The sequence below is a fragment of the Rhipicephalus sanguineus genome, chromosome 8, assembly GCF_013339695.2.
Source record: "Rhipicephalus sanguineus isolate Rsan-2018 chromosome 8, BIME_Rsan_1.4, whole genome shotgun sequence".
Lineage (NCBI taxonomy): Eukaryota > Metazoa > Arthropoda > Arachnida > Ixodida > Ixodidae > Rhipicephalus > Rhipicephalus sanguineus.
The window spans coordinates 4,895,713-4,917,097 of NC_051183.1; the positions used below are offsets into that span (position 1 = coordinate 4,895,713).

The following is a 21,385-nucleotide window of genomic DNA, read 5'->3' on the forward strand; positions in this document are numbered from 1 at the left end:
TCGAAAGCGCAGAAGAATATTTTCGCAGAATCCTGTTCATTCCATTCATGGACCATGTACTAGTCCAGTTAAACCAATGGTTTGAAAAGCAGAGGGCACTTCTAAAGGACTTTTCAGTAATTGTACCATCCGCAATACCACCAATGCAAGATGATCAGGAGAAAGGAGCAGAAAATTTCCTGACCCTTGTTGCGCATGACGTCGAAACGGGGGCTACTTTGGGAGAACTGCGACTACAATGGACAAAATGGGCGAACAAAGCAGCAAACCAGCGCCCCAGTGCAGGAACCGATGCCCTCTCTCTTTGCGACAGCAGGTTCTATCCAAATGTGTACAAGCTACTCCAGATTTTAGTCACCCTTCCAGTGACCACTGCCAGCGCAGAGAGAACGTTTTCAAGCATGAAGTTACTTAAGAACTACTTACACTCCACGATGTCTGAGGAGTGCATGGTTGGCCTGGCACTTCTGTACACCAACAGAAATGTCGACATCAGCATGTCGGAAGTCACTGACTGCTTTGCTAAGCTTCCTCGCCGGGTCAGCTTTGTCCTTTGATATCGAGCAGGACAAAAATCAGTGCAAACGAAAGGAAAAGACACGGTTGTTCTAGAGTTCAGGTCAATGGGCCCGTAATTCTGATGCAATATTATTGTTCACCACCTTTTAAAGCCGTGAGGATTTTGTGCCTTTTAGCAGTTAACACTGTGACCTAATATAAACATACGAATATGGGCATCAGGTGGACATTAACAGTCAATCGAGACTTCACTTTGTTCACTGAGAGGTCGGCATACGTGGCGTTATCAAACAAATTCAGCTATTGGGAAGCCGTACTAGCGGCATTGTTTGTTACTTTCATTTGTCGTTTTTGTCCTTCATTGCTTTTTGAACTAGAAGCGACAACCCTCCTTTTATATTGAATGCGCAATAGTGGTTCGCACTTTTAAAACAGTTTTGAAATAGTTTCTTTTGCTATTTCTGCGCTCTTCCTTTATACTAGTTCTGTCCACATGGTGCGTCCGAGACAGCAGCTCGGCCCAAGGACATATCAGTTTCTGTGATTGTGCAGCAAGTTCTTTTGCTTTATTTTGGGCATTATGTATAGTGATCATTGCTTAGTTCCATATCTTGATTGCATATTTAAATGAACACTTGTGATGTCTTGTGTAAGCATACTGCACACTGTTTCTGGTGACTTATGTTTTGCCCGTATTCGAGGTGTGCTTTCCCATTCTTGTTATATGCTCATGCCTGACCTTATAACAAGAATGGGAAAGCACACCTCGAATACGGGCAAAACATAAGTCACCAGAAACAGTGTGCAGTATGCAACGGAGCTCTTTGAAGCTCAACGAACAGCTCAAATTTGCCGATTGTCCCTCACAAAAGCAGGCACCAGGATCCTCCTGGAGGCAGGGCTGCAACCCCTGTTCATGCCCCCCGAGAAAGACGAGATCTTCTCGGCGATAAGAGGGGCCATATGCGTCGACCCGGTCCCCAAGAACATCCATCCCGTACACAATGAAGGGCGAAGAAAAGCAAGAGCCGAGGCCATCCTGGGGAAGATCTATTCGAGCTCAACCGCCCTCTTTGTTGATGCAGCCAAACACTGGAAGAAGGACGCGTATGTCGTCACAGTCGTCAATGCCAAGGGATCACTAGTTAACGCGGCCACGGTGGTCACCGGCTTCACTCACGAAGCCGAGGAACTGGCTATCGCGGTAGCTCTGCAAGAACGAAGAGGGGACGTCACCATCTTTTCAGACTCACGAACTGCCATCAGGTCATTTTCATCCGGCTTCGTCTCCGCCGCAGCCGCAAGCATTGTTAATAAGACGACTGCTGAGGCTAATGAAGGGGAAGATCCCCTAACGCACATCATGTGGTTCCCGGCCCACATGGGCGACATCTCATCCTCCCCAACCGGCAACCCTAACGAGAGGGCTCACCAGCTAGCGCGTGAACTAGCTACCCGCGGCGGTGACCGGCCATCCCAGACGGGACGGGAACGGGGATGCATGGACTTCAAGGGTCCATTAATATCATTCCACAAGATCACCTCAGCTCACAAACTAGGGCGCAGGCTCTTCCCCCCTCCACACCCTAAATTGAATAAAGCGCAAGCGGTCACACTGCGACAACTACAGACAAAAACGTACATCACTCCAGCCATGCTGAACAGAATCAATCCAGACTTTTCACCTCACTGTCAGCACTGCAATCACGAGCACTGCAATTTCGAACACATGCTCTGGCTGTGCCCCTTTAATTTGGGGTCTGTGCCCCTTTAATTCAGACAAACCCTCCTGGGAGGCTGCCATGCGCAGCATGGAACTCAACAACCAACTCCTGGCAGTCCAGAGGGCCTGGGACATCGCCGAGAGGCTCCAGCTTCTGGCACCTTCCTGGGTGGAGCCACCTGGCTGAGCTAGCGAGACCTCCAGTCGCGTTCAGCTTCTGCCACTTTTGGACCACAATAAAGTTCTCACTCACTCACTCCCATTCCTGTTTTTCCCTGGCCGCATCATTCGTGCAAAAAGATGAACATTTTGCATAAACAATTTGCATTAAAATATTTGATCTCGTCCTGGTTATTTTGTGGACTACATTTTTTGTTATCAGGTGCTTCTGCAGTTTAATACTAATGCAGTTCCAAAGTGTACGTGATATTTGCCGTAACTCTTAGACAAAAAAATTAAAAATTTGAAAAGATTGAAGACAGTTATTCCTGGAAAGATTTTTCGGGCATGCCAACATAATATCTTTATGAAAAAACACATTTCTTACTTGTTCTTGACAGTGCGCAGCATTCAAGAAGTGATTTGCAGCACCTAATACAAATTGCCACTGGTAATACATGTTATTCATATACTTAGTCGTTTGAAAAATTCAATGAGGAGGTCGCGCTGCAACGTGAGCCCCCCCCCCACAAACAAAATTTCTGGCTACGCCACTGGCCTATACATACACCTCAATTGTACAGCACTGAATAAGGATGAGTGCCTTGTATGACCAACATACATCTTCAATCACTGCGAAATTGGTGAGCAAAACAAAACACGTCACAGGAAGAAATGTTGTGGACAGGATAGACACTATGAGAGTCTATCCTGTCCGCAACGTTTCTTCCTGTAGTGTGTTTTCTTTTGTTCAACAATTTCACAATGATGCACCAACTGGCCCAGCAGTCAATGCTTCTGATCTATCACCTTGATCACAAGATAAGATGAAAGAAATGTCATGTTGTACTCCTGCTTTCGAGAATTTTTTTCCCCCATACCACCAGCAATCGGAAATAAATTATCCATGAAAATATTGAAGGCATTGGCAGTAATGAATTTTTCATCAGCCTGCATAAGTATGTGTAAGTCATAGTAACACATCGTTGTTTTATGTGTATCGCATTTGAATTTCTTGCTTTTGGCTATAGATCCAGGCTATAAAAGCTTCTGCTTAGTTATTTCTACACTTTTTTTGTCTCACTGCATATCACTTGTGTACGAATGTTCAACTAATGCCCCCCCCCCCCACCCCCACTTTCAATGTAACGCCCACAGGGCGAATGTAGGCATTAAAATAAATAAAAAAATTAGTTCTTATATGTGTTCCCTATGTTCTAATTATGGTTTTAGTGCTGAAATTGTGACCTTCATTTTAAATAAATTGTGAGAACAGCTGTTCACTTTCTACTCAATGAGCTTGTGGCACTACTCGGTTGGGCCACAGATATCACTATGTGATGCAACAGCTCATGCGACCTTTACTAGGCTCGAAAAACACGGTGAATCGACCACAACCAAGGCATAGACAACAAGCAAGACGAGTCCCCACAACTGATGATGAAAAAGAATGTCATGAGATGACAAACATGAACAATGAAAATGTGCCCAATATATGTCCACACTATATGCAAACATCTGCTAAGAATACTTCACCCTTTGAACAGAACTGCAACTTTCCTCTCAGGTTAACTGCTGTGCTGAATAAATTATTACTAGAGACCGGATTTTAGGCAAATGCCTATTTTGTTCCTTGCATTTCTATCACCCCATTTTGATATATGAGCATGAATTAGAGGTTAAGAACGGCTTTTACAGTGTTTTTATAGTGCCTATAAATGCCTATTTCTAAAATCGGCGCCTATATGAACACTATTTAACCTCAAATTTCGCTTTCGAGTGCAGCTTGAGACCGTTATTCATGTTACGGGGCAACTGAATGAACGTGAATGAATGAAAGAATTGTGCCCATGATATTGTCACGCACAGTTTAAGAAAACACTTTTAATTAAACGCTTAGACCGGGCAAACTTGTGTCCTACAAACAAATAGCTAAAATGAGAATGTCTCTATAGATATCGAAAGAACACCGTCTTCCACCAGAGTCTCACACCTCTTCTTCTTCTGGAGTCCCGTGCCATTCGCACACGCCTGTGTTGTCAGAGTCCATGGCATCCACCGGTAATTCACTTTCTCTTCTGTGGACAACTAGGAAGGCGTAGGAAACGTCCAGCACACATACTTTGAATGCAGGCTGCATCATTACCCCCTTTCTTAGAATCCCAATGCTTGATGTGAGGTAGTTTTCAGGGTGGCATTCATGATGCTTGTTGACGAAAGTAGACATCGTCCAGCAGCGGTGTCTGAGTGATCATTGTCTGTTGGAGTACGGCTTCATTCGGACGACATGCACAATTTCTGTGCGATGCCGCCACCTCGATGATCCTACTTGCTCGTCTGGGACAACTTCGTAGTTCAGAGGACCAAGCTGACGAAGTAGGGGCCAAAATAACGTCCGAGTAGTTTTTTGGAGAGCCCACGTACATGTACTGGAGTGCACACCCATACTTTGTCTCCAGAAGCGTACTTGACGTCTCTTCGACATAAATTATAACGACGGGCGTCGGCTCCTTGTTGCTGCTAGATGTGATGTCGCACAAGCTGTCTTGCTTCTTCGGCTATTTGTGTGAGTTCACTGGTATTTTGGTCGTTGTCAGAATTTTCATCAACAGGCAATATTGCTTGCATCTAGGGGCGTGGTAACAGTTTTGCCAAAAAAAAGTTGAAAAGGTGTCATTCGAGTCGTCTCCTGTACAGCGGTATTATATGCGAAAGTTGCGTACAGTAATATTTTATCCCAAGTTCGATGCTCTATGTCCACGTACATTGACAACATATCAGACAACGTTCTGTTGAGCCGTTCGGTCAGTCCGTTTGGTGATGATGATACGCTGTTGCTTTTCTGTGACTGGTGTGCATCAATCTCATAATGGAGTTTGTCAAATCAGCCGTGAATTCGGTTCCCCGGTCCGTTATCAGCACTGTAGAAGCGCCATGCCGCAGTACGATGTTCGTCACAAAGAATTCAGCTACTTCAGCAGCGGTTCCCCTCACAAGAGATGCTGTCTTGGCATATCGAGTTCAATAGTCCGTTACGACGATGATCCATCACTTCCCTGACGTTGATGTAGGAAATGGGCAGAGTAAGTCCATTCCCACTTGTGCGAATGGGGCTTCTGGCGGCTCTATAGGCTGGAGGAGACCAGCTGGTTTCAGCAATGGTGTTTTATGCCTTTGGTAATCCTGGCAAGTTCTTACACAGTGATGCACAGAATTCAGCAACTTTGGCCCGTAATATTTCGTGCAAATGTGTGCTAATGTTCAGGTTACTCCTAAGCATACCTGCCAAGTTTGGAGAAACGGAATCCGGGAGATTTACTCAACGGGGGGGGGGGGGGGGGGGGGGGGGGGGGGGGGGACTGCGATAGCAATTATATGGACATTAGGCAGTTTTAGAATAGCGTACGCAAAGCTTTGCGTTGGCTTTTCGCGCAACTGCACATGCGTCGTACGCTAACCGCTTGCGGGCTGCCGGTAAGTGACGGAAATAGCGGGCCGCAAACGCTAACGCTAAGTTAGCGTACGCTAATCTAAAACTGTCTACTGTCAGCGGGATTTTGCGGTCGCCGCTTATCTGTACAGAGTCCAAACCGATAACATCGCTTACGCATCGTCTGTTTCACGTGTGAGCAAAACGAACGCGGTTGAAGCAGAGATGAAACGACCCGGCCATCACGGTCGCGCAAAGGGCACATGCGATAACATCGCTCCGCGTGCGAGGCCTGTCGCTTGCTTACCAGTTATTTCGTCGGGCAAGGGACCATAAGGGGCGCCGTTGAGACGGAGACGGTCGCGAGCGCTGGCGAACGCGCTATCTCGACAGACATCGGTAACGGCTACCCTTTTAAGTGCTGGACTGCGGCGCAAAGTGCACAGCTACTTCATGTGCATTGAAACTGAGTTGAACCTTTCTACCATCGTTAAAAAAAAAAGAAGAAGAATCATTTCTACTACGTGGCCAGACAACTTTGCTCATGTGGTCAGACAAAGCACTGGACGCGTGGGGCAAAACTGGATTTCCGGGAGATTTTCCTATGACCCGTACAGCTGGGAGAAACGTTCAAAATCCGGGAGTCTCCCGGGTAATCCGGGAGACTTGGCAGGTATGCCTAAGTGTCCTGATGATGGGTCATCGTGGTACGCTTCCAAGATCTCGGGTCGCAACACTGAAAGGACGACAAGCAGGAATGTCTCCGTATTGTGTTCAAAGTTTCTTTTGAACAAGAGATTATTTTTGATGACAAATGACAACAAGCCATGGGAAAAAAACACGTGGAACATCAACAGGTTGTCCCTGTAAGTACATCATTAGCATAACTAACTCGGGGTAAGATTGCTGATGTTTTGACATCTGCAACGAAGTCACAGCTCCCAAAAAAAGGAAAGCCTTGTCCGTTTTCTGTGAAAGTAGGGTCACTAGATTCAATCGGTGCACGTGACAAACAGTCAACATCACTGTGCTTGCGCCTGGACTTGTAGACAACCGTTATATCATACTCCTGCAGTTGTAGGCCCCATCTAGCTAGACATCCAGATGGGTCTTTGAGATTCGCCAGCCAGCACAGTGAGTGGTGGTCACTGATGGCTCGAAAAGGTCTGCCGTATAAGTATGGCCGAAATTTACTGAAGGCCCACACTACCACAAGACATTCTTTTTCTGTCATCGAGTAGTTAATCTCAGCCTTCGAAAGTGTGCAACTAGCGTATGCAATGACCCTCTCTACTCCTTTCTGTTACTGAATGAGGATGGCTCTGAGACCCAAATTGCTTGCATCTGTGTGAATATCCGTTTCGGCTTCCTCATCAAAATGTGCAAGAACTGGATGACTCTGAAAGCGCTGTCGCAGTTCATTGAAGGCACCCTCTTGTTCAATCAGCCAAATGAAAGGTGTCTTCCTTCGTCAACCACATTAGTAGTTCCGCAATCTTCGAGAAATTTTGGACAAAGCGTCTGTAATAAGCGCAGAGGTACAGTGTAACTGCCTTTTTGTCCGTTGGTTTTGGAAATTCTTCTACTGTGGCTGTTTTTCCAGGATCCAGGTAATTGCCTTCGGCACTAACGACATGTCTGAGAAAAAGGAACTCGTGGAAGCTGAAATGACATTTCTGTGGCTTTATCGTCAAATCTGCTGAACTGATAGCTGTCAGCACGGCTTGCAGCTGTTCCCCATGCTGCTCGAATATAGCAGAAAAAACCACAACATAGTCAAGATAAACGAGACAGGACTGCCACTTCAGTACAGAGAGCACACTGTCCATCATCCACTGGAACGTTGCAGGAGCTGAACAAAGGCTGAATGGAAGTACCTTGAATTCACATATCCCGTCAGTATTAATGAGCACTAACAGACAATAATGCCAAGGAAAGTATAGGGGACGTTATTAGTAGTAAATGTAATGTAAATGTGAAGAAAGAAAAGCGAAGAAAGAAACGCGCTGACTGATGCTCCCACGTTTAAATACAGATATATACCCCATAATGTGGACGAAGGGATGGCCGCCGCGGTAGCTCAGTTGGTAGAGAATCGGACGCGTTATTCGAAGGTCGCAGGTTCAGTCCCTGCCCGCGGGAAGCTATCTTTTCGTCCACTTTTCTTTCTTCACATTTACATTACATTTACTACTAATAACGTCCCCTATACTTTCCTTGGCACTATTGTCTGTTAGTGCTCATTAATATTGTTTATAACAAAGAAAAACGAGCCCTTAAAATTTCCACTATTCCTTCATATCCCGTCAGGTGTCACAAATGCAGTTTTCTCGTGATCTCGTTTGTCCACTTCTATCTGCCAGTATTTACTCTTTAGGCCTAGGGAGGAAAAGAACTTCGCATCTCGTAGCCTATCCAAAGTGTCATCAATTCTCGGAAGTGGATAAACATCTCACTTAGTGACGAAGTTCAGCCTTCAGTAATCTATACAGGAGTGCAAGGACTGGTCCTCTTTTCTTTACAAGCACCACAGGCGACACCCATGGACTTGCCGATGGCTGAACTACGTCGTCTCTGAGCATTTCCCCGACTTGATTTTCGATGGCTTCTCTCTCTTTTCGTGACATCCTGTAAGGGTGCTGGTGTATAGGCCTGACCGATTCGTCCACAATGATACTGCCGCGAACTATGCCTTCGCATTTGTTACTTTTAGGTGTTTCGTGGCCAGCGTCTGACCGCGCCCGATTGTGTTCTGTGCTTAGAGCGAAGTGCATGTTTCCCTCTTTCTCTGGCTATCTGATTTGATAGGGAGAGTGTTTCACCCTTTCACCACGAGACCGTTGCTATCGGTTCAATCCGATGGTTGCGGAAAGGATAACGCCGAGGCATAGAGACTCACAGAAAAAGCGCCGCGGCATTCGTTTTTCTGCCGACACTCGCCTTTGTACGTAGCTCTGTTGGCTGTTACTTGGCCATTTGCCTTTTTCATTGAACTTAATGCGGAGCACAAGTTCGCTCCAACAAACCTCGTTTTACCTAAGAGCCCTGCGTCATTTCTGGCTACGTGACATTACTGGTGTAGGTGCTGGGTATATGAACCCTATACTCCCGGCAAGTCACCAGACAAGTCCAACTCGCACCAGCCGCCGACAGCGAGGTCTTCAGCCGGAGTTTTGACTGCTTCCGGTGAAAGTAAAGAACGAAGACATCGTGGCCACCACCATGAACAACGCTGTCACTATGACCAACACTACCAACCCTCCTGTAGTCCTTCAGCAACCCAAGGAGCCGCCACCCTTTCACGGGTCTCCCTCAGAGGATCCCAAAGACTGGTTGGAGCAAGTCGAACGGGTCAGGCTGTTTAGCCGCTGGGACGACGAGGAGACACTAAGGCACGTGTCCTTCTACCTTACTGATTCAGCTCGGACGTGGTTCGAAAATCATGAGAGCTCCCTCGAATCTTGGCAGGGATTTAGGAGGCAGTTTTTAACGAACTTCACCACAGTTGTGCGGAAGGAACGGGCCGAGGTCTTGTTACAGATGCGCACGCAACACCCTAACGAAGGTGTTGTTGTGTTTGTCGAAGAAATTAAATGGCTCTTCAGGCGAGCTGACCCTGAAATGGCCAAAGAAATAAAGTGACGGCTCTTAATGCACAGCGTGAAGGAAGAACTGTTTGCTGAGCTTGTCCGTAATCCACCCAAAACCGTCGCCGAATTCGCGGCCGAGGCTAGCACAATTAAAAAGGCCCTCGAAATGCGTGCGAAGCAATATAACCGCCAGTTTGTTGACACAGCGAATGCGAACTGTGTTGACGGGGCACGTATTACAACGGATACATTACGCGAGACCATCCGCGCAGTAGTAAGGGAGGAGCTGTGGGAACTTCTCCCAACGGCGCTGCAACCCCAAGTCTCTTCCCTAAGCGATGTGATCCGTGAAGAGGTCCAAAGAGCACTGAGGACTTTTATGCTGTCGGAACTACCCCGTCAGCCTCAGGCAATGGCCTACGCCGCTGCCACTGGACCCCATTGCCCGCCCGTAACTCGTAGCCAAGAGCCACCATACCACCATTTTTCGTCGCCCGGCCCACCACCTACGGTGCAACACCCGACGCCAAGAAAGACCGACGTGTGGCGAACCCCCGACCATCATCTGCTGTGTTACCACTGCGGAGAAGCCGGCCACATCTACCGCCGCTGCCCCTACAGACAACTCAGCCTACGAGGTTTCTCTGTCGACACACCAAGCCCCTTGCCCGGCCAACAGCCGAGTGAAACCGACGACTACCTGTCTCACACTAGCCGTGGACCAGCTAGCGTCAGCCGTTCGCCGTCGCCCCACCCACATGGACCAGCAAGTCGCCGCAGCAACGCTGACTTCTCACGCAGAAGGTCCCCCAGCCCGGGAAAGGGAAACTAAAAGCAGCAGCTTCAGGAGGTGAAGTTGCACCGCAACTTCACCTCCTGTGAAAAAATGAAAATCCTCCAGCGACGCACCGGCGCACCAAAGACGAAGACTCACGCCGTGCCTACAGCCCGACACTCCGTTCCAACCCCGACATGATCCCCCAACGCAACGACAGCGACACGGCGTCGCACCTACCCGACGTAGCCAAGCCCGCAGTTAAAACGACAAGGACGACGCCTAGCCACCAACCATCAACATGAACAAGCCGTGATACGACACCCAGACGAACCCTAAACTCGAGAGCGACCACTTCTGACATACAGCCATCCACTGACGGCCTTGACGTAGTCGCACTAATCGACACGGGGGCCGACTATTCAGTGATGAGCGGACCGTTTGCGTCGCAACTGAAAAAAGTTACTACAAGCTGGGACGGTCCGCACATACGCACAGCAGGAGGCCACCTCATCACGCCTAGTGGAACCTATACGTCACGTGTCACCATAAACAGCACCACTTACCCTGCTGCGTTCGTCATATTGCCTAGCTGCTCCCGCGATGTAATCCTAGGCATGGACTTTCTGGCCGACAATGGCGCTATTATTGATTTGCAAGCCATGTCAATCAGTTTCTCAGCTGATCACCGCGACAACGAAACGAAGCACCAAACGACAAACTGCTCTGAGGATTACCGATCACCACGTCACCCTGCCTCCCCGTGCAAGCCTGATGATCGCCGTCTACTCTCAGGATGCCACTCTGGACACCGACGCTATCGCGGAGAACGACCACAGCTTACTTTCGGACCGCAGTGTGTCTGTCGCAGGAAGTATTGTGCGGTTGAAGAAGGGGAAGTCTCATGTTCTAATTACGAATTTCACTGGGGAATATCAGCATCTCAACAAGGGCACCTCCATCGCATTGCTCGAAGAAAGTCAGGAAGTAAGTGACGTGATCGCTGTCGCCGACTTTGAATGCGAATCGGACATCATCAAGTCTGCTAACCTCTTTGACATGAACCTGGCGCTACCGCAAGAAAAACAAGAAAAGCTAAGGGCTTTGCTATGCCACTACAGCGAGTGTTTCTCGTCGACTTCGAGGCTACGTCATACGCCCCTTGCAAAGCACCGGATAATCACCGAAGAGGGCACCCGACCAATGCGACAATCACCTTACCGCATATCTGCCCACGAGCGCGATGCAATTCGGGCACAAGTTGAAGACATGCTTGCCGACGATGTCATACAACCGTCTAAATGTCCTTGGGCTGCCCCAGTTGTGCTCGTGAAGAAAAAAGATGGCACACTAAGGTTCTGCGTCGACTATCGACGATTGAACAAAATCACAAAGAAAGACGTATTGGCCTCGAGGAGTTACGGAGTCGCCCTCTATCGGACGCGCCTCGATTGCGTGCTAGGCAGGATACCGCCGGCGCGCTCCCCATAGGTTTTGCTGTCGGCGCTCTACAAAAACACCTCGCGGAAGCCCTCCAGGGCATTTCTGTAAGTACTTTCGAAATGAACTGTGTTCTTTAATGTCAAAATAATCATTTTCGATGAACTGAAAGCACAAGATAGTCTACAGTCGCTGTCTCTTTGCAGAAAACCGAGCACCCGCTTCCCGCTGTCACCGCGTTGCAGACCCCTGAACCGGCTTCTTGCGTGAAAGGTAGTCACTCGCTGAGTGCAAACTATGCGAAATGTCTCGTTAGAGTAGACTGCCTGTATAACCAAACGGAGCATAACAGAAAGAAGCCCCAAGCCAGAGATCGCACGGGTTCGCGACGACTGACGGTGCCTCTGCATGTATGAGCGTCTGCATGTATGTTCGTACTGATGGTTTCGCTTTTTCTACGAGCGCATTTTGGCACCGCGCTGTGAACTTTAGGCCACAAAATATGAGAATTTGTGAGTAAACAAACTACTGTTGCGCGGACGCTATCAGAGCAGTTCAAAAACAATTTCCTTACAACTGCAGCTTCGGTGCGCATGGCAACTTTGTGATCTGCCATCCCGACGATTCAGTGTTTTTTTTTTTTGGTCTAAATTCGGGTACGTTTCAGTGTCATTTGACAAGTTGTCTCGCACTGCGTATTGATCGGTCTTCTCAGCGGGCAAATTCCGCTGCTTATGTTTCTTTATTCCGCGCATTCGTTTCGTTTGGTGCTCACACAAAACGTGAGCAAATGCGACGCCTTTTTTTAATGCTCCTTAAGTATCGTTCCGTTTGCATTCCAGTGAACTTGCCGCTCTCTGTCATCAACAAATTCATAGACCAAAGCTTCACCACTTCGAGATTGCTGGTGGAAGAAGAACCAGTCTACGAGACCGAGCATGTATGCGATGCCTAGGAAAAGAAAGAAAATACAGTAACGTTTGCGGACTTGTTCTGCAAACGTCGGCTGTGAACTAGGACCCACATGAACTTGAAATAGCGGTGAATAAAATAGAAGTTATTGCAGCAACCAACAGCCGCAAAACAGGATAGTAATTATTTGGCATGTACCCCAGCAATTTTGGCAGCAGTGTCGTGTCTAACGCCAACAGGGTGGCATCTTTCCCACGTAAATAAATGAGGCTCCAAGAAAATACATGGGGTTGGCCGGTGGGCCGATCACGGAGTCAATGCAAAATTTATATAGCCTATGAAGCAATGCATGCCTCATCAAATAGGAAGGTTGCCCGTCGGCATCCCGCGTCGGCGGCGTCAACACGAGTGATGCAAAAAATAATCGTCACGTGATGGTGTCACCATATGACGTCATCATGACGTCACAGATCGCCAAAATATGTAGCGTCATTATGACGTCACATGATGATGTATTCACACGTCATGGCAGCTTTGCATTGCCTCCGTGATCGGTCACGGAGGCCGTGCAAAACCGCGTTAGACGCAGAACGCTTTTGGAGGGGGGCGCGGGAGAATCAGTACATCGACTGACAAGAAGAAGATGGCTTTCGCCTTCTAGTCATCTTTAACGAATGCATAAGGGACCCTGTGCGTTTTTTAATTTAACGTATCTAAACAATGACTTGCGCATCTGCAGCCGATTTTGTGGACGCTGAGCACGGGGCCGACGATCAAGAGGTCGCATTGGAGGGTTCTGAGATGGCATCGCACGTGATAAAAGGTAGCGCTTTTACCATCCTGTGGCAGATAAGCATCATTTGCCGGCGGGAAGCGCGCGCGAGCCATAGTCTCAGTGCGCGCTGTCTGCTACTCACCGAACAACGCAGGTCCGAAGCAGTAACAAAAGTCTTCGTCGCGGAAGTGCTTGTTGCACACAAGACTCGTAGCGGATGGCTACTTGCCGGTTCTTAGCTTTACAACCCATGCTTCACGCTGTTTCTTGTCCCGCGGTTACCAGTGCAGGCTGACACTGGGCTCCTTTGCGTAAGCGCGGCACTGCGGCACCGAGCGGTAGAGCCCCATGTTCGTCGCCTTCGGAGGCAGCCACTCTATTAGAATGGTTTCATTTGAGTAGTGTGGGAATTCAGGCGTCCGCGCCAGTGGCTCGACGCCATCTTTCCTTGGAGAATTCTCGTGTCCCTCTCCTCTCGACCGGACGGGTGGCAGCTAGTCGTAAATCGCCGTCACTTTGCTGCCACCCCGCCCTCGAAGGTTAAACACGGTGGCCGATTGGCCCAATTTTGGCGGGATTTGGACCTGGCTCGCGCTCGCCTAGAAGCGGCGGGCGCGCGACCAGGTTCGGGAGAGACCACTTGGGGACCTCGAAGGGTGCGTACGCGTTTTGGCCGCTCCGGCCGGCGGCGATCCTTTGTTCTTTGTTCTTCGCCGCCGGCCGGCGGTTACGTCGTTTTGTCGGGGCTCCGGCCTCAGCGGGCGCGCGCTACCCTCCGCGGTCTCGAAGTCCAGAGGCAGCGCCTCGCGATCGTGCACCGTATATGTTCCTTTTAAGTGTTGCTATGTCTGTTCTGTTTTCTTCTGCTCTGGGGTGCGCGATCGCGGGAGCGCTGGCCGAAGGGTAGGTCGGCTCTCCAAACCTGGTTCTTTGTTTGCTTGTTTTATAGGTGTGCCATTCGCGGCCACATTTGGTAACAATTGTATTAGCTAATTGGTGTCCTGTGTAACTATCTTACGTGCGATTGGTTGTAACGAATTATTGTTCTCTTGTACTAAAATCCCCCGTAATAAATCACTGATTTGGAGAGTGTCGCCTAGGGTCTCCCTCGCTGCGCGCGACGGCTCGCCGTCCCTTCGCGGTTACACGCCGAGTTCTCGCGCGCAGCAGTTCGAACGGTACACGGGCGCGGGACGAACGAGGACGCGGCAGCCTGCATGAAGCTCCCAGTGCTCGAACCCGCGGTGGTGTTTGGCGCGTACGGCGCCGGGAGCGACGACGACACCACAGTAGAAATGAGAGAAAACTTCCGAATTTGAACAGACAGCAGCGCATGTGGGACTTGAAACTCCTTTTCAAAGCACGTGGCAGTGCGCCACAAGCAGCCGACGCGGCCGCTGAGACCACGTGATCCTGCCAAGCACGTCACGCCGACGGTGGCGCCGGCGTTTCCAGTGGTGGGCCTCGAGGCCAATACCCACTCCCGTGAATCGACGACGCCCTTGACCACCTTTGCCATGCAAGTACTTCTCTTCAATGGACCTGACAACCGGGTACTGGCAAATTGAAGTGGACGAAAAGGACTGTGAGAAGACAGCGTTTATAACGCCGGACGGACTGTATGAGTTCAAGGTAATGCCTTTTGGGCTGTGAACGGCACCAGCAACATCCCAAAGAGTCATGGACACCGTATTGGCCGGCCTAACATGGCACACCTGCCTCATCTACCTCGACGACGTCGTGGTATTTGCACGGAATTTCGATGAACACCTGGTGAGGTTAGAGTCTGTGCTTGAAGCCATTCGTACGTAGGAGTTAACGTTGAAACCTGAGAAGTGCCATTTCGCGTACGAGCAACTGAAGTTTCTCGGCCCCGTCGTCAACGCCGAGGGAGTCCTGCCTGACCCTGCGAAAACTTCAGCCATTGCAAACTTTCCAAGGCCGACAGACAAGAAAGGTGTGCGCAAAAATCTCCGAACCGCTCACACGCCTGATGAAAGACAGCGTTAGGTTTTGCTGAGAAGAAACACAGCAGAACGCGTTCTGCGAATTGCAAAATCGCCTATAGCGCCAGCGTGTGCTTGCACATTTCAACGACTCTGCAGAGACAGAAATGCACACAGATGCGAGTGACGTAGGCTTGGGTGCTGTCCTCATACAAAAGCAGAATGGTTGAGAAAAAGTAATCGCTTACGCCAGCCGCAGCCTATCAAAAGAAGAAAGGAACTATTCAGCCTCTGAAAAAGAGTGCCTTGCAATTATATGGGCCATTTCAAAGTTTTGCCCGTACGTCTACGGCAGGCCGTTTAAGCGGAGATGCGGGTCGAAGACACTTGTTTCTTAATATTCAACCTAGAACAATGAAACTTGAGGTATTTGTAGAGATTTTTATCCTGATTTCAAATATATAATTAGTTTTCTTGTAAGTTGCATACTTTTTGTTCTGCACCATGACAAATGTGTAAAACATAGGCCTTGTAGCCCCCGTTTCGATCCTTAAACTTCTATATACTTTGACAATTGATGGCTCATATTGCTCCAATTGAACTGTAGAGTGCCGAAAACTATCCAGAAAGTGCATATAAAATATTTACTAGACGTGAAAAATTCAAACACGGGAAGTCCATATTAGCCAGACCCCAGTAAATGTTTACTTGCAAATTTTCTAACATGCATAATGCAATATTGAGACTTCGAGGAGGTAACGGCACTCCTCACACATTAAAGAAAGTTTGGGCAAAATTACATGCAGATCTGAGCACCAGAAGTACCAAAAACAAGAGGGGCACGTTGAAAAAGTTGCCAAAAAGTGTGTTTTGAGAAAAACGAAGTTTAAAGTTAAAATTGGATTTTTATTTATGAAAGAGGTAACGAAATCCGATCAAAATTGCACACAAAAGAGGTAAATTGTTCTTCTAGTAGCCACTGCCACTAAAATGAGCCAGCGCCACAAGTTTCTCCTTCACAGCTCTTTCGAGCAGAGTAGCTATTGCGCGAGCTCCCGCTGCCTTAGGTTCTGCTTGCGGTCGGTCCGTCACTCGCCGCCCCTACGCTGGCCTCCTCGCTCGAAGCAACTCGCCGCAACGTATACGTCATCGAAAGAATACTTTCGGGGCACTCGCTGTTCTCGCAATGCAGTTCCAGAAATGACGACATTGCGTTTGTAAGCTGGTTCCCGGACGCGTATTCCCGAACGGTGACACATTGGACCCACTGCACCGATCACGAGGATGTTCAATGTTGTTATGTCAGCGATCAAGGAAGACTCTTTCTACTGTGATCTTTCTTCGTCGTCGAAGAGTCCGACTTTCTCTTTGAGAGGCACTGACATACTCGAACGCCGCGGCAAACTCGTCAGAAGCATCGCCGTCGCCATCGCTAGGCCTCGCGGCAGCAGACGCACTTGACGTTCGGCGAGTGTTTGGCATCGATTTGTGCCGGCATGCTCGAAATTTGTTCACCGAGCGATACTTCACTGGCATGTGGCTGCGCTTGCTACGGTTCTCTTCGTCCATGATGAAAATAAATACGCGAGAGAAACGTTCAGCTGCGCAGCTTGATGAAGCACGGACCCTGCAAGCAGGCTTCACAACACGCAAGGCGTGCAGCGGCCAATGGCGGTCCCCGATCCGTACCACGTGATTTAAAAGCCAGTGGCAGCGCTCGAAAAGCGCGGCAAAGACATGCTTTCTTTATTATTTCTTGCGCTTCTGCAGCGCGGGAAACCGTGGTTATTTGAAGATCTCCTCATGCGGTCCCCAATGGCGAGCGGCCACGCATCATCGGCCGCGAGGCGCTAGAAGACGTCACACTTTCGGTCAAGATTAACAGCTACTTTGTGCTCTTTAGACATAATTTTAACGCATTTCCAGTTGAGTGTCGACTTTGATTTTTATTTTCGGAACAGTAGAGATACTTTATAATCTTAACAAAACAGGTGAAAACAAAAAAATCGATAATTTTTTTTAAAAGTCGCGTTTTTCGACCCGCATCTCCCCTTAAGGTGGTAACGGACCACCATGCGCTGTGTTGGCTCGCAAATTTGAAGGACCCCTCTAGCCGCCTGGGGCGATGGAACCTGCGCCTGCAGGAAAACGACATCACCATTGTTTACAAATCCGGCAGGAAACATTCGGACGCCGAATGCCTATCATGCGCTCCCGTCGACCTGCCGCCACAGGACTCCAATGAAGATGCCCCGCTTTTCGGTATCGTGACGGAAAGTGACCTAGCCACTAAGCAGCGTGCCGACCCTGAGTTGCGCGTCATGATCGACCATCTGGAAGGACATAACGTCGCCGTGCCAAGGGCTTTTAAACGCAACTCCGCTGCATTCGGCCTGAAAAATTCGGAGCTCGTGAAGAAGAACTTCGACCCCACAACGAGAACAAAGTACCTTCTCGTCATCCCTGCTGGCCTACGCAACGAAATCTTGGCAGCGTGTCACGACGAACCAACATCAGGGCACCTCGGCACAGCACGCACGCTCGGTAAGATCAAGGCGAAGTACTACTGGCCCCGTCTCACATCCAACGTCACCCACTACGTCAGGAGCTGCCACGACCGCCAGCGCCCGAAAACGCCGCCGACTAGACCCGCCGGACTTCTCCAGCCAATCGCCATACCATCGAGGCCCTTCCAACAGATCGGCATGGACCTTCTTGGGCCGTTCCCCATGTCACGAGCTGGAAACAAGTGGATTGTAGTATCCACAGACTGCATGACGCGCTACGCAGAAACCGCCGCGCTCCCCAGGGGGACTGCACAAGAAGTCGCCAAATTTTTCATCCACCAAGTGGTGCTGCGACATGGAGCCCCTGAAGTCCTAATCACGGAGCGCGGAACGGCATTCACTGCTGAGCTTATGCAAGGAGTCCTGCGCTACAGCAATACAGATCACCGGAAGACCACGGCGTATCACCCCCAGACGAACGGACTAACCGAACGCCTGAACAAGACGATCGCGGATATGCTGTCTATGTACGTCGACGTTGAACATAAGATGTGGGACGAAGTACTCCCATATGTCACGTTTGCATACAACACAGCTACCCAAGAAACCACGCAGATGGCTCCATTCGAGCTTGTCTACGGACGCCAGCCGACGATGATGCTCAATGCCATGCTGCCACACGTAGAAGATGACAACCTCAACGCCGATGTCCAAGGCTACCTGCAACGTCCAGAAGAGGCGCGACAGCTAACTCGAGTATGTACAATGGACAAGCACATCGGTGTAGATTTCCGTATCGGCGTATTCGTCGAAATGCGCGAGTAATCAGAGGCATCTGCAGGCGTTAATGTTAGGATAAGAGAACGTGATTCGGGTGTACGTAGCGATGGCCTATCGCATATAGCTGCGCGTTGTCAGCAGTGTGGATGTAAACCCCAGTTCAGTGAAACTCACATGGTGTCACGGCATCATAACCAGACAACTCGAGAGATTATCGAGGCTTGGCACATACAAAAGGAAAAAGAGTCATGCATCAGCTTCCCGTCTATAGCACTGCAGAACACAGAAATCTTATACTTGAATGGGTAGATATAGTCTTGTTTATTCTTTTTTGTTGTTCACTCTGGTTTTCATACATTTATGTACGGGTTTGTTATCTGCGTGAGGCCACGTGTGGGTATATATTTGTTCTGCACATGTGAATAAAAGTTCAGTTGAGAGTCGGCGCTTGTGTTTCATGTAATCTTTCTCGTGTGCTTTCGTCTTCCCTTGTGGCGCCGTTTCAGCAGTATGAATCCGTACCAACTTGTCCAAATGTCAGTCCTTCTAAGCAATATATGGCATCATTTGTAGAGATTTCTCGCTGACTTTGAAATTTAATTGTAAATTCCAGGCCATGTTCTGCGCTATAATGTCTGGCTCACGTGTTCTCTGGAGCCTCGACTACCGATCGGCAGCGTTTTATGACCATGCTGGAAAGTGTGGCAGGGCCCCTTTAATGGACGGTTGGCTCACGCATGCGCAACCACTGCTATCGATATGCCATGCCGCAATCATAAGACGCATTTCTTCATTAATGTGCCTGAACAAAACTGCGCATTCATTGAATTTTAGCGTGCATTTGCACTCTTGACAATGTAAAGGGAGATTAGACGGTGAGCCTCCGGTTAGCGATCTCTTATGTTCCAATAATCTCTGGTCAACAATCATAATCAATAATCCATAATCTCTGGTGCTTGCACGCCCACTTGTTTAGAATAAATATTTACCAACTAGCTCAGCTCTCTGTTACTCTAAAATGAAAGATGCCATGCTGATGCCACTTGAAAGCGGCATTAGAGGGACGGTCGCTACCTACAATAAAACTCAATGCTCATGCTACACTTGACAACTCCCAAAGGATATTCTGCATGACCTTCATTTTTCAAACCCTGAATATGTGGGGGTGCTATCACCCCCTGTAAAGTTGTTTGCTGCTCATGGTGCACGCCAGGGGCGTAGCCAGAAATTTTTTTCGGGGGGGGGTTCAACCATACTTTATGTATGTTCGTGCGTGTGTTTGTATGTGTGCGTGCCTATATACGCAAGCAAAATTGAAAAATTTCGGGGGGGTTTGAACCCCCCCAACCCCCCCTTGACTACGCCCCTGGTGCACGCGCATCTTGCATATTGGCCACAGTCGGGGTTAAAAGTCACCGAGTGAGAGTGGCGCTGTGCTCGCGCGATGTAGGCTTAGCGCGGTGGTGCCGGCAGAGCCGCCTGGGAGGTTAGGCCGGCGTGCAGGAAATGGCAGGGACGCTTTTTGGGAATTGGTAGCGTGCGTGGATAGATGTCTCCCACGTTGGGTCTATGGGGGACGATACCGATGCTCATTTCCCGCAGGCCCCTTGTGGTGAGTTGAACATCGGCGACGCCGCATTCGCAGTGTATGTCTTGTGTTGTCTTGTGTTTGTTATGTTTTCTGTGTATTGTATTGGCATTGTATAGGGTTACTTAGTGTCTTACTAGTTGTGTATCAGATTCGGCAGGCAAGCTTGTCGTATGTAAAACGTACACGTGTTTGTTGCCCGACGGCGTCTACTGTCTCCATGTGTTCCGAGAGCGGCTCATATCTTCAGACCCCACAAGTAAACCTGAATGAAATGGCTCAAAAAGTCGAATTTACTTGAAGCAACCATAACTGTCACACTAGATTTGATTCTGAACCAAGCTAAAAAGTGAACTTGAACTCAAAAAGTTTCAACGTCTTCGACAGTTTCAAATGTGTCAACTCCTTCAACAGCTTGAATAGACTCCTTTTTTTTTTCATATTGTGAGCTATTCATGAGAGGTAGGCCATCAGGTAAATTTTTTGCAATAAGTTGTAAATGTTGTTTACATTACTGCACATATTCAGTGAGATGTGCACAAAATCAAACACCACCTTACTTCTTCTAGCTGCCACCACTGTCGCTGCTCTGTGAAGTCTGATGGTGTGGGTGCCAGGCGGCAATTCGTAACTGCTGTTTCCACAGCTGGGCCACCTGTAAGCATAGGTCGGCAAAAAAGTTGTAGCTCGCTCAGACTCACTCAACAAATATATTCTGCTCTTAAGGCTCACTCGGACTTAGACTCACTAAACTTTTTCACAACAGGACTCACTCGGACTCAAATTCACCAACATATTACTCAGCCAGACTCACTCAGACTCAGACTCATGGCTTGACTTGAGTCTGAGTGAGCCTGGGTGAGTCGACTCATGAGTCCATGAGTGTAAAGCTACCTTTTTTCGATCTTGGTGTCAATGCTCTTTAGTGCCAATATTTCACATAATCGATGCTCTTCGATATGCCTTTTGATCGTATACGTTCAAATGCGAGTTATCAGTAATCCAGTAAAGACATTTTTATGAAATACCCGCCTCAAACGACATATTTTCATCAAGAACTCTCCGTCAAAGAGTTTGCGGGGGGAGGGGGTCATGGCACCCCTCCCAGTTCACGTCTCTGACCAATAAATATTGAGGTGGCACATGAACATGAGTGTGTTAACATATGTGTGAATAAACTTCAGTATAAACATAAGCCGATATAAGGGTGACAGTAATGCTGAAGATGTGTAGATAGGAAC

The 21,385-nt window shown here is 48.6% G+C and overlaps 1 protein-coding gene across 3 annotated transcripts in view; it reads right to left on the minus strand.

Annotated features, from left to right (window-relative positions):
- Positions 1-21,385, minus strand: part of LOC119401249 (deformed epidermal autoregulatory factor 1 homolog) — a 152,135-nt gene that overhangs the window by 39,176 nt on the left and 91,574 nt on the right. For all 3 annotated transcript variants that reach the window (XM_037667935.2, XM_037667932.2, XM_037667933.2), the window contains exon 5: positions 20,705-20,799. In XM_037667935.2, coding sequence (XP_037523863.1) covers positions 20,705-20,799 — 95 coding nt within the window. The remainder of the gene's footprint in view (positions 1-20,704; positions 20,800-21,385) is intronic.